The sequence below is a fragment of the Lineus longissimus genome, chromosome 15, assembly GCF_910592395.1.
Source record: "Lineus longissimus chromosome 15, tnLinLong1.2, whole genome shotgun sequence".
NCBI classification, from domain to species: domain Eukaryota; kingdom Metazoa; phylum Nemertea; class Pilidiophora; order Heteronemertea; family Lineidae; genus Lineus; species Lineus longissimus.
Genome location: NC_088322.1, coordinates 6124005 through 6151075, shown reverse-complemented (window position 1 = coordinate 6151075; position 27071 = coordinate 6124005). Strand labels below are relative to the sequence as shown.

At 39.7% G+C, this 27071-nt stretch overlaps 1 protein-coding gene across 3 annotated transcripts in view; it reads left to right on the top strand.

Annotated features, from left to right (window-relative positions):
• LOC135499479 (alpha-catulin-like) overlaps nt 1-26639 on the top strand; it is a 42120-nt gene extending 15481 nt beyond the window's left edge. Inside the window, exons 8-16 of one of the 3 annotated variants that reach the window (XM_064790239.1) lie at nt 465-623; nt 1185-1277; nt 2751-2936; nt 12482-12535; nt 14447-14464; nt 15573-15596; nt 21876-22136; nt 23179-23385; nt 24543-26639. In XM_064790239.1, the coding sequence (XP_064646309.1) occupies nt 465-623; nt 1185-1277; nt 2751-2936; nt 12482-12535; nt 14447-14464; nt 15573-15596; nt 21876-22136; nt 23179-23385; nt 24543-24743 (1203 nt within the window). In that variant the 3' untranslated portion in view covers nt 24744-26639. The remainder of the gene's footprint in view (nt 1-464; nt 624-1184; nt 1278-2750; nt 2937-12481; nt 12536-14446; nt 14465-15572; nt 15597-21875; nt 22137-23178; nt 23386-24542) is intronic. The other 2 variants (XM_064790238.1, XM_064790240.1) reach the window with 2 other exon arrangements.
• Nucleotides 26640-27071: the final 432 nt, after the last annotated feature.

The window sequence follows — 27071 nt, the reverse complement described above, 5'->3', positions numbered from 1 at the left end:
GGTCAAGACAGGTGGCCAAGTAACGTCAAAAAATCTTACCATTGAGTGTATCAAAATCGTCCTAAAACTGGCGGCCAAATTAAAAGTTCTTTGAATGTGTCAAATTTAGTTTCTCAGAATCTTTCCTTACCTAATCAGAAAAAGAGATGTTGCAAATAGTAGGTGAATGGTAATCCCTTGAATGTATGGTTTTACTTGTTGTATGTCTCTGCAGAATGCTCTGAAGTCACCTTAAAGCTGATTGGTCAAATATTCATTCCCGGTTAAGGCAAAAGCTGAGCACTCAGGAATGATCCTGATGTTCATTTTGATCTTTTGCTGAATATACCCATTACCCCCAGGGCACAACTAAAAATGTGTTGGGAGATACGGTTCCCTACCATGCAATGATACTGGCTTTGACCTGAAAGTTTATGCTGAGGATCGTTTCCAAGTGTTCATGTCGGCCTGTTTTTGTGTTCCAGCTTCAAGAGACGGCAATGGATCAGGCATCTGACGTGTTCAAAACCAACGAGGATCATGATATACTGATGGCCTTAAAAACGGCGGGATTGAACGGTGAAGTGGACCGTGTGAACGAGATTACCGTTAAATTTGAGGAGCATTCTGAACAACTGCAAGAGGTCTGTAGACTGGGTTTGGATGATTTTTTTAAAGCTTTGAATAGTCTGCTGGCTGAAGACAGAGTCACAAGGCCAAGAAACCAAGTGGGTGACTAACTTTACCAGCATGCAAAAACACTCATCCAAAATAACAATAGCATCGGATAGTTTGTAATCTTTCCAGTAGGCGTGGTATTAACTACTTTTTTTAGCTCGGCTGACAAAAGTCAGCAGAGCTGGTAAAATAACTATTCAAAGTGGCGTCTGTCCTTCCATCTGTCAACATGGGGGCACGTTTTGGGCGCACCTTGTGAGCCTATGCGATGACGTGGCGTCCGTCGGCGGCGTATGTTTCGGTTTGGCATTTTTCAATGTTGGCGGACCCGTAAACCAAAGAATTGCACTAACTTGCAAATTCTGCTGTTACTTGTTAAATTTATTCATTTGTTGGTTGTGCATTGTCTTCCCAGGCTGTTATAAATTCTCCATAAAAGCTGCTCTACCACACTAGTTTGAGTAGTGTCATGAAAATAATGTCACCTGTCATCAAATGATCATCAAAAGTGTTGATCCACTTTTCAGGTTGCCAAGCTTCTCCGACATATAGCAACGACTGGCCCCCTTGTGATAACTGCTGAACATGTAGAAAATAGCTTAAAAGCGTTATGTCCTCAAGTAAGTTAAATGTAAATGTGTTATATGTCCTCAAGTAAGTTAAATGTAAATGTGTTATATGTCCTCAAGTAGGTGAAAAGTAAATGTGTTATATGTCCTCAAGTAAGTGAAAAGTAAATGTGTTATATGTCCTCAAGTAGGTGAAAAGTAAATGTGTTATATGTCCTCAAGTAAGTGAAAAGTAAATGTGTTATGTGTCCTCAAGTAAGTGAAAAGTAAATGTGTTATATGTCCTCAAGTAAGTGAAAAGTAAATGTGTTATATGCCCTCAAGTAAGTGAAAAGTAAATGTGTTATATGTCCTCAAGTAGGTGAAAAGTAAATGTGTTATATGTCCTCAAGTAGGTGAAAAGTAAATGTGTTATATGTCCTCAAGTAAGTGAAAAGTAAATGTGTTATATGTCCTCAAGTAAGTTAAATGTAAATGAGTTATATGTCCTCAAGTAAGTTAAATGTAAATGTGTTATATGTCCTCAAGTAGGTGAAAAGAAAATATGTTATATGTACAGGTATAATGTCCCGTAGTCAATGAAAAGTAAAACTGTAATGTCCCTAGGTATTAAGTGAAAAGTGAAGGTTTTATGTCCCCAGTAAGTGAAAAGTGAAAGTGTTATGTCCTCAAGTAAGTGAAAAGTAAAAGAAGGAAATCTTCCCAAGTAGGTGGAAAGTAAAAGTATTCTATCCACGAAGAAAATTAAAGGTGATATGTTCTCAAATAGGCCAAAAGTGTCAGTCAAGCTGGTCCACTCAGCCTCTGCCAAGCAAAATGCTTGTCAGTAAAATAAAGTGTTGTTGCTAAAAAATGAAAAAAGAAGAAAAAACGAAACAGTGATAAAGAGATGGTCTTCAGCACAGGTCAGTTGCTGGATATATCACTTATCAGCAAAAAAATTTATAAAACGTTCTCAAAGTTGAATTGTTGGGTCTTGAACTAGAGTGCTTGGAGCACTTGAGCCTGTCACAACCAGCTAGATGAGCTGAGCCGTTCTTGTAGCTTGGAGCACACTGGGATTATTAACCCTGGTGTGTTGAAGACGTGTCATGTTTTTCAAAAACACTATGAAAACAACTTCATGAATGGGGTTTACAAAATTTTAGGTATGCACAATAAGAATCAATAAAGACTTTATAGACTTGATCAATTCTTGACGGTGTTGCCCATTCTCACGCATGTCTTGTTACTGTTTCTGCTTTTATGTTCTACAGAACTAATTTCACTACAAAAAATTGGAGCAAATTTGTGTATCTTGATGTGCTGAAATACAGTAGAACCTCTCTATTAAGGACACCCATGGGACTGACAAGTGCTGTCCTTAATAGAGAGGTGTACTGATTAGAGAGGTCAAATTGAATGGAAATGACCAATTTGGGACCAAAACTAGTGTCCTTAATAGAGAGGTTGTCCTTAATAGAGAGGTGTCCGCTATGGGAGGTTCCACTGTATTTTGACCTCCGTCATCAATTTCCGTTACAGACAATATATGCAGCGAAGGCGTTTGCCCAAAACGGAGGGAGTAAAATCGCCAAGGAAAACTTTGATGTATTCTGCGATAATTGGGAAAGCCAGATTAACGAGCTCTCCATCCTTGTGAAGGATATAAACGACATCAACCAGGGCAAGAATGAAAAGAACGTCTACATGAGTTTACCGAGACCTGGGGTGAGTATTCAGTGGGAGGGGGTAATTGGGGGGGGGGGGGGGGTCAGGCAGGTTCAGGTAAGGAGCCTTATACTAGAGAGGTTGCGTGCTGTCCTGACTCGCACTCCTGCTCCAAGTTAAACTGGGAGTGGGAGTCCGGACCTTGAAAAGCAGGTTGTTCCATCCCACAAGAGTTAAATTTAGCCATTACTTATCAGAACAACATGTACACACAAAATGCATCGGGGCCAAAGCCTGATATAAAGGCCTACAAGCTGCATGTAGCTTATTTACTTTCTCTAAATAGTGTGGGCTAACTACGACTCCTTGTGTGAAAAAAAACAATATCCTGGAATGAGTCTGGATGAAAATATGTCGAGAACACATCAGGAACTAAAATGAAGCTGCTCCACTGGTGCCAATTTTTTGTTGGGAAGGTAAATGGAAACGTGTTGATAGGATTTCAGGAATGCATGGTGGAACACTCGCATAAAACCCAATGAATTGTAAAATACACTTCAGGATGAAATCACTGAGATGATTTAGTACCGAGTGGAGAGCAAAAGTGGGCCGAGCCTGTGCTAATTTGACATTCTCTATTCTGCATAATTCCTATAGTTTGCTCCAAGAAAAGATGCATATCGCTCCCATTTTCACTTTTGGGTTTTCATGAAACCTACCTCAAATGAATCTGTACATCCTGTCTCACTGTTTTAACCCTTTAACTGCCACTGTCGCCCAAGTTGAACATGCGCCTATGCGTTATTCGACATTTAGTTTCATTGAAAAAGCATCTGCTTCGCAGTTTTTCTGCCTACTAATAGATGGCATGCCGGTGATTGTTTCTATGGCGGTTTAGAGGAATCAAACTCTTCTCTACAGGTTATCGGAAAATTTTATAATTAAAAAATCCTTCAGCAGATAAAGGGTTAATACATTCAAAACTTCGCCCTGACCATGACCGCACCCAAAATGTCGTGTTTACTGCAACACAAACGAGGTGCGGTATTAACCTTGCTTTAATCCCCAAATGCTCAGGGATCACTCAGTCCCATCACACTGAGAGCTGAGTGCATTAGGAACAGTCTGAGGAGTTCTCTCTGAACTTGTCACATTATGTGTTGAAAAGTCAACTGATAATTGTGACCCGCCATGGCTAAATGAGTCGCATGTCGCTCCGAGCTTGACAGGTTGAGACGGACTGGTTGTTTATTTCACTATTGTCTGCCTTTTGTGAAATCTGAGTATATCAATTTCTCTATTATTTCCTGGTGTCATTTTAGACTCATCTTCTGTGCGACATGCGACTCATTTTGCCATGGTGGGTCACATTTTTACAGAACTCTTGTGGAAATGAATTGATGATTCTGCAGAGAGAAGTTCTGTTGGTTTTGTGAAAAATACAGTTGGATAGTGTGATTTGAAAACAAACATTGCATGAGGTTTAGTGCATCAGATGTATTGTGAAGAACTTGTGATATAGTTTGGTGATAAAACTCTGTCTGGAGTCAGAATGGGTTAAAAGTACAGTCCAAATCACAATTGACATCCCTCCTGCTTCTGCATATGCGAAACAGGCCAATCAAAATTATTTGACGTACCCTCAGGTAAGACCATTTTGTAGCTCAGTGAAAGCAATGACTACATTTTAATCACGCCGGTTAGGTTACTTGTAATTGGATCTATAAATCTAAAACCCATTTCTCGTGGAATTTGAACAAAATATGAGCCCTCTCCGGCGATTTGATGACAAGATTCATGATCGAGAATACGCTGGGTCAAGGAGGATACCGCGGTGACGTCACATCACGTGATCCCGACCCATATTAGTGATCGCTATGGCCAATCAGATTCAGTCTACTGACAGCACCAGCACTGAACACATCTCCACGTCTCACTGTCTGGTGCGCTCCTGTACACAAAAACACCAATAGACATGAAATATTGCAATACCTAGTATGGATTCTTCCTGTGTAAAATAAAATTTACAGAGCAGATTAACTTCCACGAATAAAAAAGACGTTTGGCATGGCCAAAGTGCGGAAATAATGTCTCCGCTAAAATACACTACGAAATACACTAGGCAATGCACTACGCAATATACAGTAGAGATGCAGTTGAGTTTGTTATTGTTTAGACTTAGAAGCCCGCCCATATCATAATATATTCATGTATTCATGAAGTATGAACTAATTTCTGTCCCATACAACTCTAAGAACAGTCAATTTCTCCTTAAATCATCACCGAAACCGCGATATCCTCAGGAAGATTTCGTTCTAGTGTCCGAAAATGCATGATCTTACAGGGGCGCTAACTCGACAAATAGAGGGGATCTATGCGAGTTTTAGGTATTACAGGTCTCGAACTTGTAAAATCTGTAAACATGCCTCCAAATCCCATTATGATAATGAAGAGATTGCCCCATATCTGGGAGACTGTTTTGAAACCATCGCTAATTTTGGAAGATCGGTGCCCGGCTATTTCGTTTAAAAAACCCTATTTTTCCCCATCAAAACAGCACTTTTCATTATTCAAATGATAGCTTATTGTCTGAAGACTTATTTCATAGCAGAAAAGTACTAATAACTCTGATTTGATGCGAAAAATCTAACTTTTTTGATGACTTGATTTTCCCTTGGCCGTGGATCGAGTTTGTTTACAATATGCAGCGCCATCTTGGAAAAGCCGTGACGTCACCGCGGTATCCTCCTTGATGCTGGGTAGCGCGTATGTTGCGCACATATTACACGCAACTTTTGCAAATTAAGGGGATGTCAATTGTGATTTGGACTGTAAACCTTAATTTATTACACAAATGGCAAAAGCTATCAACCTTTTCGCTGCTGCAGCCACTTTTTGGCCAGCACCGCCATATGCTGACAGTCAATACCAAAAATAAACACTGGAGCTAACTTTTAGCTTAACGGTTGAAACTATTGAAAAGTGTCGCCATCTATACTATTAAGATGAAATAAATCATTCCCGAGTGCGTTTGGCGTATTTAGAGAGGATGCGACCAAGTACTGGTGAATAAATATGCAGTGAAAGGGTTGCAAATTGGATCCAAATGGAGGCGTAGTTCTGATAGTGTTAGGTGAGGGGGGTGTTTTCCAGCTTATAAACCAATCATTTTAAACTGCATGACTTTTTAACATCTTCGAAGTATAACACATTTTAGTGTCAGTTGCAAAAGAGGAGCTTTAGAACCAAGTTGTTCAAAATATGACCGATCTTTGTGGCCAACTGGTTTGTGAGCCATTATACTTAAACATGTTCAAGGAGTCGAAGAAACTGGTCATCATTCATGTGAAGTTTCAGATAGTTTCTTTATACATGTTATAGAGGGCAGTGCTGTGGAGCAGGAAATGTACTCAGACACTCCACCAATTCTCTGATCACATGGTGAGCTGTGCCCACTCTCTGCAAATGAACTTTGTGACTGTGAAACTCACCATTAAACCAGATAAACAGTGACTACATTTAAAGAAGTACCCGAAATGTCGTCACCTTAAAAAGAGTAAGCCACTGATCACAATAAAATTAGATGACTTGATTATTTCCAACGTCAAGAGTCTTTTTGAACAACTTGGCAATTTTTTTCTCACGTCAGGCCACTTTTTCTTTATTTGTTGGATTACGAATCACCTTTGGGTCAGTTTCCTGAAAGTAGAAAAGAAATATAAGTCCCAATGACCGTTTTTGATACACTTTTTACTCTCCCCGGTCATAGAATAGAGAGAAGTGAACAAATATTTTTTTCCCGGCGACCAATTTCAACCAATTTCAATTTTTTTTGGTCCCCTTGTATGATCTGAGACAAAATTGATAAAAAATATACATGAGTTTTATAATCCAACTTATTAAAAAAGTGTGGCCTAATACCTGTATTTAAGTTTATTTCACCGCCGTGGCTATTCTTACGACACTTTACCATACGGCATTTTACCCATAAACTGCTGGTTATTCTGACGAAAGTCATTTTCACGTTGAGTGTTTTAAATCTTAACCCTCACCCTATCCCTCCCTCACTCTAACCCGTTTTCCTAGCACTAACCCTAACCCTAACCCTTCCCTAGTCTAACACTAGTATTAAATCCCTAATCCTCAGTTCAGTCCCTGAAATCACATAAATCCTTGTTTACCACTCGTCATAAGAATAGCCACTTTATTATTTCATCTTGAATCGCCACCTATTGGACAAATTAGCCACCAGAAGTAAGTATGTGCTATGAGTTTGGATTGATACGTCCATCAGCTTGCTTTTCCAATCATGTGATCACGTGTCAACCTTGTTCCTAGGGAAAGGTCATAAGCCATACATCTGCAGTGTCCGCTGTTATCAGAATAGGTAATGAATATGTTACTTGTATGGCCTTGCTTTAAATAATGACAGAGCCTAGTGAAAAAAACTAAGACAAGGTACAAGTGACATCATATACAAGTCACTGACAAATCATGATGTCATTATGTATTGTGTGACAGCATGCGGTCGATGATGTCACTAACACACTGTGACATTAACCTTTTTCCAGTCATTGCCTTACATGTAACTTAATCCTATTTATCACATATGCATAAAACTAACACATCTGTCATCGTTATTTGATCTGACGTCGAAGGCCAATGTAAAAACTCTGTTTTATTTGAGCTTCAGTTGCAAGTAACTTAATTGCTCCAGTGTCATTGCAATTAAAATAGCGATGTTTTTGTCAAGCTACTATATATGTACTATGAGTGCATCCAAAATCTTACCAGATCTAACCCAGAACAAGGTTGACAAAATTTAGCTGTTTCAACATTTTCTCTGTACCAAGAACTACTTTCATTTTATAAGCGCATTTGACATTTTAGCTCCTTCTTTAAACTCCTCTATGTTATCAGTCGGCTTTTCACTTTCCTCTCCGTGCTAAATCTGTTAGTTTTGAAAATGGATTAAAATTATGTTCTCCTTGAAGATTGCTCTGCATTTTGGGAATTTTAGAGATGTTTGATAGAACTGGTGGGTGTAGGAGTGAGAAAAGAATTGTTTTAATCGATGGAGTTAGCACCACTGTCTTCAGCCCTCTTTAAAAGTACAACTTTGGCCCATTTATAGATGTTATGTCTGCATCATTTGGGGCTCTGGAGGGTGAACTACTGGTTGGATTTCTTGGAAGTTTTGTTTTTTGGTTCACCGTAGGGGAGCCTATACAATACCGCAGTGTCGGTTGTCCGTATCCTGTTTCAAAAACAGTGGCAAATTTATTAACCAATAGGACTATCAACTTAAAATCTAGTACACAGGACCCCCCCCCCCCCCCCCCGTCAGGTTTTCTCTGACACTGAATTTTGGTCCCATCTGATTCTTGACTTGGCCAGCAGGGGGCCATAAGTGTAAACTTAAAACGTGTGTTATCTCTCTTATAAGTGACTCGTTTTCAATAAAAATTTTATGGTAGGTTCTCCTAGCAAGGATACATCACATATCATATGGGTTTTTGATTTGATCTAATTTTCAAGTTCACATGCTGTAAATTGACCGTTAGAGTGTAACTATAGCACGTTACTAAACCGCTAAAGCTATGAATTCGAAATTTCATACACATGACACCCTATGTTATATAACCTCTGACACTGAATTTTGGTCTGATCTGATTCTCGACTTGGTCACAAGGGGGCAAAAACTGAAGAGGTAGAAAGTGCAGTATCTTGCTTATTAGTGACTTCTTTTCGATCATATGTTTATGGTAGGTACTCCAAGCAACCAGCATGAATTCCTAACCACCAAATATCTATACGGTGAGAACAATGATCCTTGGCCTTTTCATTTCTATCCCCAATAAAAAAACCCTGAACATGTTGTAATCTAAACTCCACCCCCAGGCGTGCAATCGTTGAAAACGGGCCCGATGTAGCGCAAGACGTGGCCTCCATTTTTTTTCTCCTTTTGTGAGGTTGGCTGTTGACCTTTCCACTTCCGCTGTGCGCCCTACTACAGCATTGTGCTGGCAGTGACACCTGGTGATAGACCGACAAACTTCGATAGCAGACGATAGCAATTTCCACACCAAGCCATTCTATACCAGGTAAAGGATATACCTCATGCACTTTATGTATAAAATTGATTCAGTGAAACTTAAAATTTCCTGTAGGTGAAAAGTCGTTTTTAAATGATTTTTCTATAATAGGGAAGTTCAAATATGTTGGCTCTTTATGCAAAAAATTGCACTAATTTCCTCTAATTCTATGACTACATCATGGGATAAGCCACCCTCAAAGAAATGCATCATTTTTTTAATTACGTACACCAACAAAATATATAAGGGTAAGCAGCCCTGTAAAAACCTAAACATTTCATCCAGATTGGTCGAGAAATAAACCGTACAGAGCAGAAAATGTCCAATTCAATGCACTACATCACACAAATGTACACAAATGTATGTGAAACATTATTTTGTTACCATGGTTAGTAATATTAATAGATCATGTTTGGTTTTGAGGGGAAGACCAATAAAAAACAACCTTCAGAGAAATCAGACCAGTAGTTTGCCCTCCAGAGCTCCAAAAGGTGCAGACATAACATAATATGAATGGACAATAGCTTGTTGGGCGTGTTGAAAGGGTAGTTGCCAGCATTTCCTCCCTGCGGAGCCCAATGTTAACCATTGCTATTACCTGTGATTAGCATTGAAGTCTTAAAAGTAACATTTCACTGGTAATCACTGGACTATTAAGCCAGTTGTGTTCCAGTTATGTCTCAGTGCAGTGGGTTGCAGTGAGGGATGAAACATTTTATAAAAGCTTTCAGTGTGAGCTTACATGTTCAACAAAATTGGGACCTTTATTTAAACTAATCTGTCTATAGTATGATACTTTGATATGAATTTCAGATTGAAATTTGCATTTTTCATTGCAAAGAAGAGAACCTCATTTGATTCTATTGCACTTTGGAGTGTTTTTGTAGCACTTTGCTATTGAGTGGTATCTTTTTATCCACAGCTTTATCTGGAGTTTCCAACCCACTGTCTTGTTAGTCAGCACATCGTCATTTTCTCATTCTTAACATTACATTCCTCTGGTCAGCTATCTTGTGACATCATAGCAGCTAAAAAAAGACATCGCGGATATGAGTTCTGGTGCATTTGCTAGGAGTATGAATTTGGTTGCTGTTATTTAGAGCAGAAGGAAGTGTGGTCTTGTGTGGAATTTCAAATGTTGAAATGCATATTCATGGTGACAGCAGAATACTGGAATATAATGTGGCCAGTGTTTGGAGAATGGGAAGGTTTAGATAAAAAGTATGCCAAAAATAAGGTAGCAGCCGAAGTTTGGGCAGAATGAACTCTCCACCTGACCTGGTATTTGTTGGGACAACCAGTACTCCAGTTCAGTATCAATTCTATTCTAAAGAAACCTCAAACTTGATAGATATGTTCTCGGCATAATGCATTGAGAAGCTATTTCTGACACATTTTATACCCAGGAGGTTAGTGTTCTCACCAAAAACCTCTGCGGTCAAAAGGAAGCTAATACATAATCTATTATACACGAATGTTATATGAAAATGAAACATTTTAAATTGGTGATTTAGAATATAATACTACTGTACCACTGTAGCTATAATAGTGAAATGATGATATAAATTATATGAACACCTATCCCTATAACACAGAGAAAGTAATAGTTTGGTGTATTGTTAGATGAGACCATGGATGTGGAACAAAGGGATTAGCGTGAACAGACTTTACGTCATCATCAGGGGACACCGATGTGTTAGTCTCGAACTCATCTCAAGCACTGGCATGATCACTCAAACACAAATATCACATTTTATTGCTACAACACCATTATTTGATAAATGGCCAATGATATAACATTAATCTTATTTACCTAACATTGAACTCCCGCCACAAGATTGGCACGGTGGTTAAAGGTATTGGCTTACCTCTGTATACCTACTTTTCAAGGTCACAGAGGTGAAATGGCATAAATTGTACGTTAGGCTTTAACTCTGGCATGCTTCTTAACTGCAATGACCATTGATCACACATCTAATACACATGTACATGTAAGTTATGGTCAGGTTATCTCGAGGACGAAAGTTTGATTTAATCTTGCTGCCATGACCGTTACAAGAACGATGCCTCGATCAAGGGGTAGTGGGCAGCTTACCTCATCTCACTTGTGGCTTACGTAACAGAACAAGTGATGAAGCCGGTAAACCAATTCTACATAGTCCAATGGCAGTGCAAATAATTCGCCATAAACAGGTCACTTCATAATTTGACATTGATACCTCTTTAACACCTAGAACCCTGCGGTCCCTGATGTCACTGTACTTCCCACCCCACGGTCCCAGATGAAAATCACCAGAATAGTGCAAACTGTAAAACATTTATTCTTTGACATAAAAGAATGATTCTGGTTTGGAATGATAGGTAATAACTAGTAGCCCTATTCCCCTCTTCTGTCCATCCTGTGTGGGGTAGCTGTTTTTAGTCTTGGCTTTCCCTTACGTTTGCAGAGCCACACCTGACCTTTTCAACTTTTTAGCTACATTTATCATGGGGCATCCTGACACTAAATGTTCTACCAGCAACAGAATGAGCTGGGAAGTTGTGTGTTGTAATATCATCTGTCATTATGACTAGCTTAGCTATCATTATCGCTGTCAGATTCGCTTTTAAGGTTTTTCTGACCCTAAAATCACTGGTCAAAACCCGTTATTATCAGTATTTAAAAGTCAAGTTCCTCCTGGTCATTTTGCCACAATTTGATCAAAACTCAGAGCAAAACTGACTGTACTGCACAACAATCATTTTCCACGAGATACTCATCAATGTGCCAGAACAGCAGTGCCGTATTATGTTCAGTATGTGAGCAAATCTAAAAAGGGGATTTCCAAGCCGGTTTACCATCCCGCGGGTTATTCGTCACTATAGTTAAAGGGTAACTCGTGTCAAATTTCACCATATAATGTTTTAGCTGTTTTTGACAAATGACTACGTCACTTTCTCATAAATCGGTAAGGTTTTCGAATCGAAATGCACATTTTCTAGAAATTGATGGTTTAATCCCGCCCACGCCGACGACGTTTTCATTGATGACGTCATAACATGAACATTTTCGCGGTCGCGATGGTTTACATTCAGCGATTTTATAATAAATCTAATCAAAAATGGAAAATTTGAGCTTTACATTTGTGATCAACAATTAAAAACGGACGTATTTCCGCAAAGTTGTAAATCACATCATAGCATCACTTTAATGCCGGATTATCATCCTGTGGGGTTAAAGGCGTTAAGCCACGTCAAGAAGGCAATCACCCTGATCAGCTATTTCGTTTTTTGCCACTGAAATTCTGAATAAGTTCAACAGCTTGCCGTGACAATTATTCGGCCAAATTTCCCACAAATAGGCTCAAAATGTCCAAGGTGAAGGTGTGAAGGTGTACATGTATTGAAAGGCAGGTTCGAGAGTAATAGAAATGCCCCTCACCCCCATATATCATTTGAGCTTTGTCCTCTTTTCCTTGAATGTTGTAGCTTGTGTGTTAATTGTTGTTGTTGTTTTCTTTTGCTCTCCAGCGTCATGGTGCTTTGGCGAAGTCGATTAAGCCGATCCGTGGTCTCGATGTTGAGGTAATCATCTGCTTTCAATTTACGTTTCGTTTGCATGAGGTTGTCACACCATGCTTTCTTTGTTAGCCCTTTCACACCGTCAGAATACTCAAAACATTTTGTGTCCAAACCTTTCACATCCAAAACATTCGCTCTGGTAAGAAAATAGAAAACAAATAAAATCTAAGTTCTTATGAAGGGCTTTATGCTGCACAGCTGTATTGTGTCAAAGTGGTTACAAGTATTCCCTAGCCCAATCCAGAAACTTTTCCAAAGACGGCCAGTTGGATGTACCAAGTGGGATTGGCTGAGTCTAGAACCAACCACATTTGATCAAAAGTTGGATGCTCTATCCACTGTACCTCTCGTACTACTGGGATATAAAATGTTGAGTCGAGAGCACATAAACTCTATCATATCTGGCAATTTGCAATACCATAAACCTGGAAATATTGGCAGCCATTTTATCTCACAATTCTGTGAAATTGCAACTTTTGTGTCCTTTTACTTCAGTGTTTTGACAACCATGTTCCAAGCAGAACTTCTTTTCGCTGCCATTATATTTTTAGCTCAGCTGAAGAAAGTCAGCAGAGCTGGTAAAATAATTATTCAGAACGGCGTCTGTCCCACCATCTGTCAACTTGGGGGGGGGGACGCTTTGTAACCATATTAACGCATAGGCACTTCAAATTTGGCCATGAGGAACAACAACAGCCAAGGAAATGCCCCTGACACAAAATTTAGCTCGGTTCGACGTACATTCTTCTCACCAGGGGGCTAAAGGCGTAAATTACATTTTTTTTGTTGCTTTATTCCAATGGATAGAGGCTCAAAATAAAGTTGAGAAAGTCTGCTTGCAAATAGGTTTTGATATTGTCCACTCACAAAGGACGAGTGACAGGGCCAACTGCATCGACTTCCGTGAGTTGCTGTGGAATCCAACATACCCAACACCGATATGAAAACAAATTAAAAGTACCTTTGTGTGTGAAAGGGTTGGCATGATATCCCCTAGATCATTGGCGGTCAATTTAACAGGTGGTGACTATCGGTTACGGCACGTACCTCTCCCCTTTTCCGCCCGAGGTACGCCATCATGGGACTCATTTATGAAGACATAAGGATCTATTGGTGCCAGTTATGTATTTTCTATGTCGCCAGAAGAAAAGACTTAGATCTGCCAAGAAAGAAGTTTTGTATGTAAAAAATTAGAGAGGAGTTTTGCGCTGTGCAGAGTCCCATAATGTTGAAAACTGGCTTGATGTAACTGGCAGTCACCACCTATCAATTTAAGTGGTATTTCTCAATGTACTTTTCGCTACTGGCAATTTTGCATCTCACTGGTTCACAATGTTATATTTTTTTGCTTTCAATATCTTAGTATGTATTTTTTTTCACTAAACTTTAAAACTTGCCATCTTTGGCAAGCTGAATTATTTTTTCTCATCCAAGATGCCTGCAGTTCACATAATTTGTCAGCTAGTAAGTTTGGTATATATTTCACTCCAAAATACTGGTTTTTCTGCAATCGGCCAAATTTGAAAAAAACATGTCCATGACGTGCTTTGCACGTCACCTGCTGTGAAAGGGTTAATATTTGAAATAAATGGAAATGATTGCTCCGTTTTTGAAACTTCTCAACATGTGTAAAAAATCTACAAACTTCATCTCGAATTTGTTCCAAGATCCATTGAAACAACCCTATGAAAAATGTGTACCAATTGATCGTTCGCAGTGCCTGCTATCCATTAAACAGAGATGAGTTAAACCAGGATTCCTGCAATTGCGTATGTACATGTACATGTCCATGTACATGTACTGTGAACCGCCAAATTTTTGCGGCGGTTTAATTTTCACAAATAGCCTAAGTCTACCACTTTTCCCTCATTGGGCTACAATTGTTAAGCTGTCTTGCATTTTATCTATATTTAGTGGAAGGATTGGTCCGCGGTAAGTTTAGGGTAATATTTTGTGGCGTCTACAAAGCAAATGAGCAATTTTTTTCACTGTGAACTGCAATTATATAATGGCTGCAAAGTGTGACAACAGGATTTCTTGTCTGCTGGTTTGATATTGATCGCTGCGATCAGCGATTCTTGTTGCAGGCAGCTGGGATCCACCACTTTTGTTGCATGCATGCTATCATGATTGTGGGTTGCAGCAATCTAAATTGCTCCTTTGCGAGGTGCTTTGAACTAGTCTAAAATTTGATGAGGTTACATGTTGATATAGTGATGAACTGTCTCTTAAAGGACCAGCCTTTATAGGTTTACCAGGTCATATGTTTAATATTCTGTCGTCTCTAGGTTGGTCTTCATGTCTTGTGGTGTAGCTTGGCTACTGACAAAAAAGCTTAAATGTACAGGTGGTTTAAAGGGACAACTTGGGCGTGGGATTTGCCTGGCCAGGAGGATGATACCCCTGCATGCCACCATGCACCGCCACTCGTAGTATAACACTAATGCTGATCTCTTATATGGATTTCTGCCAGAGTTGCGAGGCAGCTTTAGACATGTCTTGTGAAATTCAGGCAGGCCAAATGTTACACCTCGTTATAGTGCATTGTTTATTGAAGTTTAACGATTTTTCATTGATCCTGTTTGGAAAACTTGTGGTCCTGCTGGAAGCCATTTTTGTATGAACAACGAATATATCTTATGCCCAAGTTGGCCCTTTAAGGGGGTCAAGCCAGTAGCTCTGCTAGTTTTGGGAGACGTGTAGATTTGTGTCTAATTGTCTCACTAAAGGTCTGAGGTGATTGGTATTGTAAAACTGAAAATAGATGACATGTGACATCATTGATTGAGTTTTTGCTGAAGCAGAGCAGGCACCAGCAGCAGGTTGAAGGGTAGATAAATCTTCAATTATCTCACAAAGGAGAATTGGGCTTCGCTTGGCCAGTGAGAAAGCAATCCTAACATCACATGCCATCCAGTATCACTGGTCGTCAAAGTATCCCTCTGTTAGTGAGGCTGAGGTGAACCAATCTGGAAGATGTGTTGGTTAACATCTTGTGTTCTTCTTTTACATGATTGACCGTTGTCATGTTCTGTTACAGCTGTCAAAGGGAGTCATTGATTGGGTAATTGTCCTCCCACTATTGTAAAATTATGCCATATTTCCCAGGAAGTAGTGAAATTAGCCAGTTCCAGGAAATCGGGGAAACTGGTCCTGTACGACATATTGGTAAAAGGGGATTTCACCCAACCAACGTTTCGGCCTACTTTTTACACTTTTCTCAGACGTTTAAAATTAACCTTCTCCTTACCTGTTTATAAGTTCGGCCAGATCAGTCAGCGAGAAACAGCCTGATGAACATTGTTACAATACATGTAGGCCCGCAATAGGGTTCCATTCAGAAACTTGCATGAGACTTGATGATGCATCAGTTGATATCGACTGAGGCACGACCTTCGCTTTTATGTATGATATACTGGAATTTGTGAAGTGCCCATCCATTGATATGTCATACCAGAGTGATTTTTTCGATTCGTTGGAACTCACTATTAATTTGGCTTTAGAACTTGTACAAGGTGTTGCTCAGCTTCAGAATGCCCTGTCTGCCAACCTTCAACTTGAGATGCTGAGTATTCAGGAAAACTCGAGTACATCACCCATGCATATAACACAGCACTTAATAGCACCTTGTATATCATCCTCCTGTATCGTATTTAGTAAGCCTTGTTGGAATGGCCAGCTAGAGGCTTTATGATAGTTGTTGCTGACCTGAAGCTTCACCATGTCCAGGTGAGTAAGAAAGATACAGAAGATCCACATAGGATCCAGTTTATTTGGAGGGGGATCCAAATAGTTCAGATATCAGGTTTTTGTTATACGCCTGATGGTGTGCTGTAGCATCATAATGGGAAGATGGCATCTGCATGCTTACTGTTGTCATTTACCAGTGGAAGTGAGTTATTTATGTGAACCTAAAGACCTCAGTTTGCCTTTCTCCTCTGTTGTCAAATTTCCCTTCTCCGGTCTAAAGAAGAATTTCGGAGTGGCTAAAGGTCTTACACATAGAAGTCACCCGGCAGTCGAGACCAACCACCAGATGATATCATCGTCAAACAGCCAATGCTCATTTGCTGAAAGGATGTGTGCCATGACAAATTCAACATCGTCTGATCTACCGATACAACCCAAACATGAAAATTGTTATCAAACAACTATTGTCAGCCTGCTCAAAATGGTGCTGATCCATTTCTGCTTCAGGTTATTACCCCTCAGCCACCGGCATGGCCGAAGGGCTTTGTCATCCTCTGCTGCATCTGTGGGTCTGCCTTTCCCGTCCATCAAGATGACGTTAACACTTTAACTTCCAGAGAACAAAGCTTCAAAGCTTTGAGATTTTGAGCTTTTGTCACCACGTCTTGCCCGTCGTCTGTCCGTCAACGTTGGTGGCACTTGTGCTCACTGATGAGCCCAGAAAGTTGAAACTTGGTGTGTGGATGTCTTTTGATAACATGACTTAACCTACAAAAAATCATAGCCATTATTTTATAGAACCTTGCAGTCGGGTTCAATTTCTGGTTTGGCCAATTGGTGGCTAAAATAAAAAACACTGAAACTCCGTGATCATTGGTAAATATCTATCATATGACTTGAAACTTGAAACTTTGCTCACTATTGAGTCTAGAAAGTTGAAACTTGGTGTGTGGATATCTTATGACAACATGACTTGAGTCCCTACTTTTTGGCTGACTATGGGATGAGGTGGTATCCGTCGTCGTCAGCTTATGTTAGCGCAGCATGTTTCGTAACCACTTGAGGTCTGGCTTTAAAACTTGGTACACATGTACCGTTGAGCCCTGGGGCGATTCACGCCAAAGAGGTCACAGAGGTCTTAGTTTGCTAAATCACCGATAGGTGGCACGTTTCGTTTCTATTTGAGCTAGAAGGTTTTAAAGTTGTGTGGACATGTATCTAGGAACTCTTTATTCTACCAAAAAAATCTGGCCTGCTCGGACATCAAATATGGCTGCCGGGTGGCCATCTTGAAAATTAAACAAAGTCCTATTACTCTGAAACTACATGTAATGATCGGATTGCAACAAAATTTCGTGACATTATGTATCTATGTACTCTTAACAATATCCTCAATTTTCAGTCAAATCTGATGACCAATATAGCCGCCAGGTCGTCATCTTGAAAATTCAATGAAGTCCTATTTCTCCTCAACTGTTTAGCAGATGTTGACTAAGTTCTATGTGACATGTACATGTACACTCTACAATAACCTTGAATCTCATGAACAATATGGCCGCCAGGTGGCCATCTTGAAAATTCAATAAAATCTTTAAGTTCTCCATAAAAGCTGCACTACCACACCACTTCCTCTGAGATCGCAAAATTTACATAATGACCAAAACTGTTCTCCCCATATCCACTGCAAATGACATGCATTACCATTACCTGAGGTGAGCACATGGTCCCTGGACCATTTCATTAAAGATATCCATTATGAACTTGCCGGATCAGTGGTACCACCAATCTTTGTCTAGTTGAGAGTATGCAATCGCATCCCGATTCTAGTCAAACGGGTCACTTTTTTCCCTCTACAATGTATGCAGTCAATAAGAAGACAACTACAATTTCGCAGTTATGACCTGAAAAGAAAACGAAAATGTCATTTGCCATACATGGAAATATGACTAGTCTTAAAAATTACAATGCTAAATTTTAATGTGACGGGAAAAAATGTGGTTGGCTCTATTGTCTTACCCGCCTAAAGAGAGTTCATTAAAAAATACAAGTAAGATCTGTATGATTAGTGGTGCTGCACCAGAGAATAATGGCTACAAAGTTGAAACTTTTCCCAACTCATAATGTCCAAACCTTTTAAGGTAGACATAAGTATGTCAAAAGGGAATTTATTTTCAATTGGAATTCGAATTTTTATGATACACAGAGTCCCTGGCGCGGAGCTGAATTCCCACTACAGTGTATAACCCTTATATCCCTATTCTGTCTGTGCAGAGATGACGATTATCGTGCATGTTTATAGTTGGTGAATTTATACCAAAGGTTTGTAAATTAACGCATGCCTAGATTTACATGAACAGTCTTGTTTGAAATTTAAAAGTTAAAAGTTAATTTACCAAAGCACATTATAATAAAGGGTTGAGAAATGCGCGAGCGTTTTCTCATAAAGGTTGGGAAGGCTTTTTTATGTCGACCCGATATATTGCACAATTTCTATTTTCTTTCAAATATAGTAACTTAAATTAAAGGATGACATATATTGTCATTGTGATGTCCTCACCTTTGGAAACGCGTTTCCTGCGAGTCAAAACAAGCAAAAATCGTGCATCCCGATGGTCATTTATGGTTAATCCTAGGTTACGGAAAAATAAACCTTCCCGCCCTGATAAAATTGCGCAATCCACCCTTGATAAGAAACTAATTTGCAGACAAAATAGGGATATGAGGGTTAAAAACTGTAGTGCGAATTCAGTGCCAAGGCACACAGGTGTATCTTAAAAATTCAAAGTCCCAATGAAAATAAACTCCTTATCGAGATACTCTTGTATACCCATACGGCAAAAAGTTTGGGTTGGAATAAAAACCTGGCGGATGGCAATTGGCCAATGGCAAGTTGGTGTGTGTTTTTGGCGAGTTTTCAAAAGTCTACGAAATGTCAGGTACCAGTCTCCTGTCGGATTTCATCAGCATACATAGCCCCCAGGCATGGAAGACTCCCCTTCAAAAGTCAATCCTCTATTTTACAAAAAATGGTACCTGAAATATATCAACGAGCGAAGGTTTGTACTTGGAACATCAATCAGACCGTTAACTTCCTCGCAGTGCTAGGCTTCATCAACTGTGCCAAAATTGCATTTTGATCACATAACAGCCCCTTCCCAATGAAAACCCCACCTTGGTTTTCAATTACAATTAAGTCCCTCCCAAAAACAGCCGGATGGAACCATGTAGAAATTAAAATATCCACTTTGAACTGCACTTTTCTGGTTTGTGATGGTATTGCCATCTATAAAATAAGCCTAGGCCTAAGGTTGCTGGCGATGTTCTTTTTGTTTTTCGCTCTCCGAAAACAATCCCCTCAGCAATTTCCCTTGATATTCTATCAAAATTCCACCCGAAAGTAGCAAAAAGATTGCCGACGTCGGAGAAAACACTGGTCGCGACACATATTAACTTATATGTGATCAAAACTCGACAAAAAAGCTTGTGATGACGGTGTGTATTTGGCAGTATCGTAAATTGTCAATTTTGCCACGAGAAACAACACACTCTTGGCTTATCATATAAATATTGCCGGCCACGGATTGTAACATGCCGAATGTCGACTCACCGGGAGACATGGCAAAATGTCGACCGGCTGGAGCGGGCAACATTGCGAATACCACACGGTCACGTGACGTGTATCAGCCAATCATATTCACGGAATCTCACTTGAGGTATGAGATTATGCATTGATTTCAACATAATCGGGTGTTTTGCACATCAAAATTATGAAAGTTTGGACACAATGCATTGGTTTCGACATTATCTGTTGTATCCAGCCTCCCTTGGCAGTTTCTCGTAACACTCCTCCTCTAAGTCTGAACTGCCCCAACATGTAGCATGGCTGAGTTCAATGAAAGAAAAAAGGTCATTTGTTAATGTTTAAAAGATAAAGCTTTCGGTTTATAGTTTAAAATGAACTTCGTAAGAACAATACAATGTCCTCACTGTGCCTCAGTTGTTATCATGGCAATTGATCCATCATCAAACACGAGTTTCTGAATGAAACCCTATCATATTGTATTACAGGCCCTTTTGATGCGTGTTCATCGGGCCATAATTTGCTATCTCATCTGCGCTAGACTTATAAACAGGAGATGAGAAGGTTCATTTTCACAGCCGGCGAAAATGTAAAAATTGGTCATGCAAAATCCCCTTTAATATCAACTACAATAGGTTATCATCCCCTTTAATATCAGCTACAATAGGTTATCATCCCCTTTAATATCAACTACAATAGGTTATCATCCCATTTAATATCAACTACAATAGGTTATCATCCCCTTTAATATCAACTACAATAGGTTATCATCCCCTTTAATATCAACTACAATAGGTTATCATCCCCTTTAATATCAACTACAATAGGTTATCATCCCATTTAATATCAACTACAATAGGTTATCATCCCCTTTAAATTCAACTACAATAGGTTATCATCCCATTTAATATCAACTACAATAGGTTATCATCCCCTTTAATATCAACTACAATAGGTTATCATCCCCTTTAATATCAACTACAATAGGTTATCATCCCCTTTAATATCAACTACAATAGGTTATCATCCCCTTTAATATCAACTACAATAGGTTATCATCCCATTTAATATCAAGTACAATAGGTTATCATCCCCTTTAATATCAACTACAATAGGTTATCATCCCCTTTAATATCAACTACAATAGGTTATCATCCCCTTTAATATCAACTACAATAGGTTATCATCCCCTTTAATATCAACTACAATAGGTTATCATCCCATTTAATATCAACTAAATAGGTTATCATCCCATTTAATATCAACTACAATAGGTTATCATCCCCTTTAATATCAACTACAATAGGTTATCATCCCCTTTAATATCAACTACAATAGGTTTACCATCACACTTAACACTTCAACACTGATCTGTCCTGAAGCCTTTTAGTATATCTCAGATGTGCTGCTCAATCAGCGCTACAATCTGAGCACTTCTGACGGGTATTCATTTATACCTGGGTGGAGTAAGGCAAGTTAGACAAAGAGACCTGCCTAGAGTCTCGCGTAGACTGTGGAGATCGAACTAGTGACGTTTTGACCACTCCATCGAGAGTTCGAGGCACTACACCACAGCAGCTCCTATGCTTGATCCCCCCCTTCGCCAATAGTAAAAATAACAAGAGTAAAATGTCATATTTTGTAAGATGTAATTTTTAGGTTGTTCCTTCAATGTATTCCTTTCACCAGCATCATGAAGTTTACTTCAGCCAGATAACAGGCTTAAAGACTTACTGCAATTTCAATTCTTATGGTCTGTGGCCCAGCTTTGGAAATGTGTGAAACCCAATTAATTGTCCATAACCGGGTAATATGTACATACCAACAGAAAGTTTGTGGTTAAGTTTAACAAAATGCTCTGTTGTCAAGGGGCGCAGGGTTGAGATGAACTTTTCAAAGGTACACCCAAGGTTGCTGAAGTTGTGATCATTGGGCAATAAATGAAATTAAATAGAAACCTGCTATAGCTGTGCACATCTAACATCAATTTTGTTTTTAGAATAGTTTGTACAGGCTGAGATTTTCTGTTCGAAAATGGAAAAGCCTTTTAATATATCAATGCTTTTATCACAGGAGCAAGCAAAAATCGCAAAACTGGGGTTGGAGATGAAACTCATCACCTCGGAAATGGACGCCGAAACAGAAAAGTGGGAAGAGCACAACAATGACATCGTCAAACGTGCGAAGAATATGTCGAGTATGGCCTTCTCGATGTACTTGTTCACGCGTGGCGAGGGGCCGCTAAAGACAACACAGGATTTGTTCACACAGGCAGAGTACTTTGCGGAGGAGGGGACCAAACTGTTCAGGACGGTCAAGGAGTTTGCACAAAGGGTAAAGTATCAAAGTATTATACCTGTCAAATAGCTATTCGAGTATTGTCCGTCCTTCCATCCGTCCGTGGACAAATAAGGCATTTTGTAACCGTAGGCCCTGGGTACTTCTAATCTGGTCGTTGTGAAGAAAAGCCCAAGATCTGCTGCTGACAGAAAATTCTGTGCGATTCAACTGAAATTCAGCTCACCAGGGGGCAAAAAGCAAATATGCTAGTAAGATTTACCCTCCGTAACAACCCTCAACTTCATTGTACAATCAGCTGGACCAAGCAAAGCTCCTTGCTTATTTTAATTTTGGCATGCGGCCATCTTGGAAACCATTTTTAGCTCAGTTTTGTGGCGAAATATTCATATAAACTGCCCCAGGAAAGAAAAGTGAGCATCTCTACATTCAGCTGAGCACCAGACCCATGGGCCTCTTGTTTTTTAAGCCCCTGACAAAAATCGCCGTCTTATGTTGTAGCCCGTGCATCGGTGTTGGTGTCATCGGTGTCGTGAACTTTCTACTTTCGGTCAATTATCTGAGAAACGCCTCGCTTGAGCAGTCTGATTCTTTTGCTCATTGGGAGTGACTAGGGAAAGGTTTCAGCTGCCGTCTTGAGATCTGTTTCTGTCAATTATTAGAGTGTTTCCTTTCCATCATCAGCCATTTTCAACTTTGTTTTCTGCTTGATAGCTGGCTAATCTCCAACTTTTGCGGTACATTGGTGGTCACCAGAGGACGACTGAAAACACTTGCATCACAACTACTCTTCCTTTCGTAGCCTCTGATTTTCCTGTACAGCTAACACAGACCCACAATTCCCTCTTGATAGTACTCGCACGGACAATACACACAGTCTTCAAAAGTAATTAACCTCACACACTCTTCAAAAGTAATTAACCACTGGCATAGTTATCTTATTGTCATCTTGTCAATTCTTTGATCGCCAGAACAGCGGCATATGCCACGCTTTTTGTTTCTCTTGTCCACCTTTCCTTGCATCATTATCACTTTTCTCTTATATTTTGCTCTACTTACCCTTAAGATTTGATTTCAGGTGCCACCTGGGACATTGAAGACCGAGTTGATGACATACCTTGATAAGATCCCCGCCTACTGTCAGCATCTGCAGTTCACCCTCAAGTCACCCACATTTGGGAAGACGGCCACGTTTAATAAGGTCGACAGTGCGATCCAGGAGACGAAAAACCTAATGAATGCCATCGCCAAGGTGGTCACGACGTGCTTTATATGTGCTACAAAGGTGAGTACTGCTGAAGAAACATATTTTTTTCAAGTTGCAAGTTGCAGAAATGTTTTTCGAGGGTCTTGATGTCTTGAAAGCAATGTTAGCCAGGTCAACAGCGCAGTCAAATGAACCAAGAATGTAATGAACACCTTTTCTGGACATGTGGTGGTGTTGATTTGCGTTACGTCATGATTTGTATGACATAGAAATTGCACCGGCACAGGCAACATAATATTCAACCAAGGCTGAAGCTTTAAGGTGGCATTTGACCCTTCCAAGTCATGAAATTCCCACTGATCGGGAAAGCGGTAAAGAAAATCTTAGATGCATATAGGTTAAAACTGTGGTGGAGTTTTGAATGATGGGTTGCATCATAGGTGAGAGTTTTTCAGGAATTCCTGGATATCCGGGAGCAAGCACTGCCAAAAATAATTCCAGGTGCCATCTTATACCCAATCCAAATTTGCTGAAGATTGACATGTCATTCAGTTTATCATGTACAATACACATTGTGTCACTATTTTGACCCTCATTCCAAGTACCTATGATCTGATTGGCTAAAAATCTCTCCGGAGTGGCAATGACCTACTTTTCAAGGTCACAGAGGACAAATGGCGTAAAAATATACCGTTATTGGTTTCCGGAGTATATCTCCATAACTATTGATGCAAGGCTGTTCAGTTTTGGGTGTTAATAAGACTGCCAACCACACAAGTGGGCAGTCTTCCTTGTTTTCACTCACTTTCTGGTTTTTGTGGCTTATCCATTGTAATGGGCTTGTCCGCAGAAGAGCTGAAAAACTATAATGAGTTTTGCCATCCCAGGATTGATGAGATATAACTATAGCGAGAGGCCTATTTATCAAGTCGGCAAAAAAGGCCCCGGGATGTGTTACACCTTCTGAACTCTTATATGAAATTCTTGTTCAACAGTCATACATAAACATTTATTGATCATTAGTAAGAAAAGGCATTGTAAAGCTTGCTGGAAGTGTAAGGCTAGCAGGCTTGTTTGTACACCGTTATGACTTAAGAACAAAAATGATTTTCTTGGAATTTTTTGAACTGGCACTACATTGAAACACTCTGTCAGTTGAATCTAATGTGACAATGAACAAATTTGAACAACACCTAGGATTTGTAAAACTCAATGTTGGCTCTCTGTATTTCCAGTATAACATTGATTACCGAAGCAGTAGCGGAGTTCAACAAAAATGGCGGCCGGTGGAAAATCGACCAACAGGAAGTCCGTCAAGTTCGTTGAGCGATTCGCCATCACGATCTGATCACTCGGATAATATTCGGCGGAGCACTTCATTAGGGCGGAACATCACAGGGCTTAGCAGTGTGAATACATTCGAGAAGCCACTATGAGCAAGAGCCCATTGTAGTCATTGTAGTATTCTGTCTTATGCATTTACAGGTAAACTCATAGATTCCTGTTCGACTAGGACTCCTTAAAGTTTGAAATGTACTCTGGCATGATATAAAAATGGGATTTTTCTACCTCGAATTATTATCAAATCTTTATGGTGCGGTCGTTTACATTGAAAATATGATTAATTTCTCCATCTTGGTTTAGTGTGTTCCAGGGTTTGCCATTCACACAGAGCTGATTGCTGATTTGTCAGTAACCCTGGAGTGACTGCTAGGCCTGTGAGCATCAGTGAGGGTGGAGTCAGTTACCAAGAAGTATGAGCTGAGGTGAAATAAAGATCTAAAGCTGATGCTAACAATTACCATTCCCGCAATCGGCAGTGTCTTTTATTTCTATCCTTGCTCTTGGTACCCCAATTCAGCCTCAACCATAAAATCATGGCAATGTCTATATCAGTACTTGCACTCTGCTTCCAAGACAGAAAAGCACAAAACTACTGTAAACAGGCAAATTATTGCTCCACTTTATTAATTGCGGAATTTCCCCCCCCCCAAAACAAACAATTCATAATTTTTATTTTGGCAGATTACGAAATTTCTTTAAGTTTTTATAATCAAAAAATATTTTTCCCTCAAGAAACAAGTTCTCTCGTAAAATCCGCGAAAATTAAATGCCCGGAAGAGTTTGGCGGTAACAGTAATCTCATCGACCTCAGCCATAGCTTGAAAGCCAAGGAAAAAGGTTTTGGAGAGTGGTAAATGCAACTCTCAACATGTGTCTTGTATGCCCCCTCGAGTGTATGAGGCACTTAATTACAGCATGACCTTGTGGTAAAGCTACAAAAACAGGATCCACAAGTTATTACCCCTCAAGTCATGTCAACACGTATGATCACATTTCAAGTTATGTTCATCAAGATAGCGACACAGTACAAGTTATAGGGCCAAAAGATATCGACATCCTATCATAACTGTTCTGTACCCTGCATCAATATTGTCACAGTAATTGACAAGTCACCGCAAAGATTAAACATTCTTGTGGTGTCACTGTATGTGACATTAGAGGAAGGAGGGGCAGTGCGAGACACGCATTGAAACTTGCATAGATGGTTTTGTGTGAGAGAACACATGTTCAGGTGCAGTCTTTCACAATCAACTACCTTGGATTTTCTCTACACTACCTGTCTTAATTCATGACTCCTGTTGAGCACACCATGACTCTTACGTCTGTCAACCACAGGCACATAAAAGTCTCAGCAAATTTGGCTATTCATATTAATTTCTAATGAATTGGGGATGAATTCTTGCCAGTTCTAGATGAAACCACTTTGTAATCATTTTCAGTGTCTTCTATAATTGTTGGAGAAGAAATTTACAACCAGGTTATCTGGATTCTTGCATCTTTATACAATGTTGCCATTATATGTGTATGCATGTTGGTTCAGTGTGCTCTTGTTATCGGCAAAGTGTCTATATTGGCCACCAATATACATCCAAGTATTGGTAGTATAAGTATGATTGGGTGGTGCCGCTGCATAAAAACAAAACCATGCTCGAGTTGGCCCATCTGGTCCGACTTCAAATATGTATTGTCATCATTATTATCCTTTCTACATTTGGGTTTGCGGTTCAGGTGGTATGGGTGGCTCGGCGGCAAAAAACTTTCAAAAAAGCAAATCTGGATATGGCCAACTTGGCCCGAATCGAAATGTGTGTGTTGTTGTCAATTATTATCCTGGTTCTGGTTCTGGTTACTCAATTTGCAGTCCTCCTTTTCACAATCCATCCTTTTGGGAGGGCCTTCATTCACTAAATGTGACCCACCACGGCAAATTGAGTCGCATGTCGCACAGAAGATGAGCCTAAAATGACACCTGGACATAATAGAAGAAATTGATATACTCAGATTTCACAAAAGGCAGACAATAGTGAAATGAACAACCAGTCTGTCTCAACCTGTCAAGCTTGGAGCGACATGCAACTCATTTTGTATGGCGGGACACTTATGTATGTAAAGCACTTTGAGATGACAGACTGTCTGGATATTGCACTCTATAAGTTTCAATATGTATGTATGTACTACATTTGCTTGGTGGCTTGGGTGGCTTGGTGGAAGTTACTTTAAAAAAACAAAGCAAATCTGGAGGTGGCCCATCTGGACTGACTCCTAATGCACGTATTGTGCCACATTTGGTTGGTGGCACAGTTGGTTCAGCCGCAGACACCATCAAAATAAACCACAGCAAGAGATGTTCCATCTAAACCCTGAATCAAAATACGGTATTGTCATCATTATCCTTAATTATTGTACGGTGTCATCCAGGC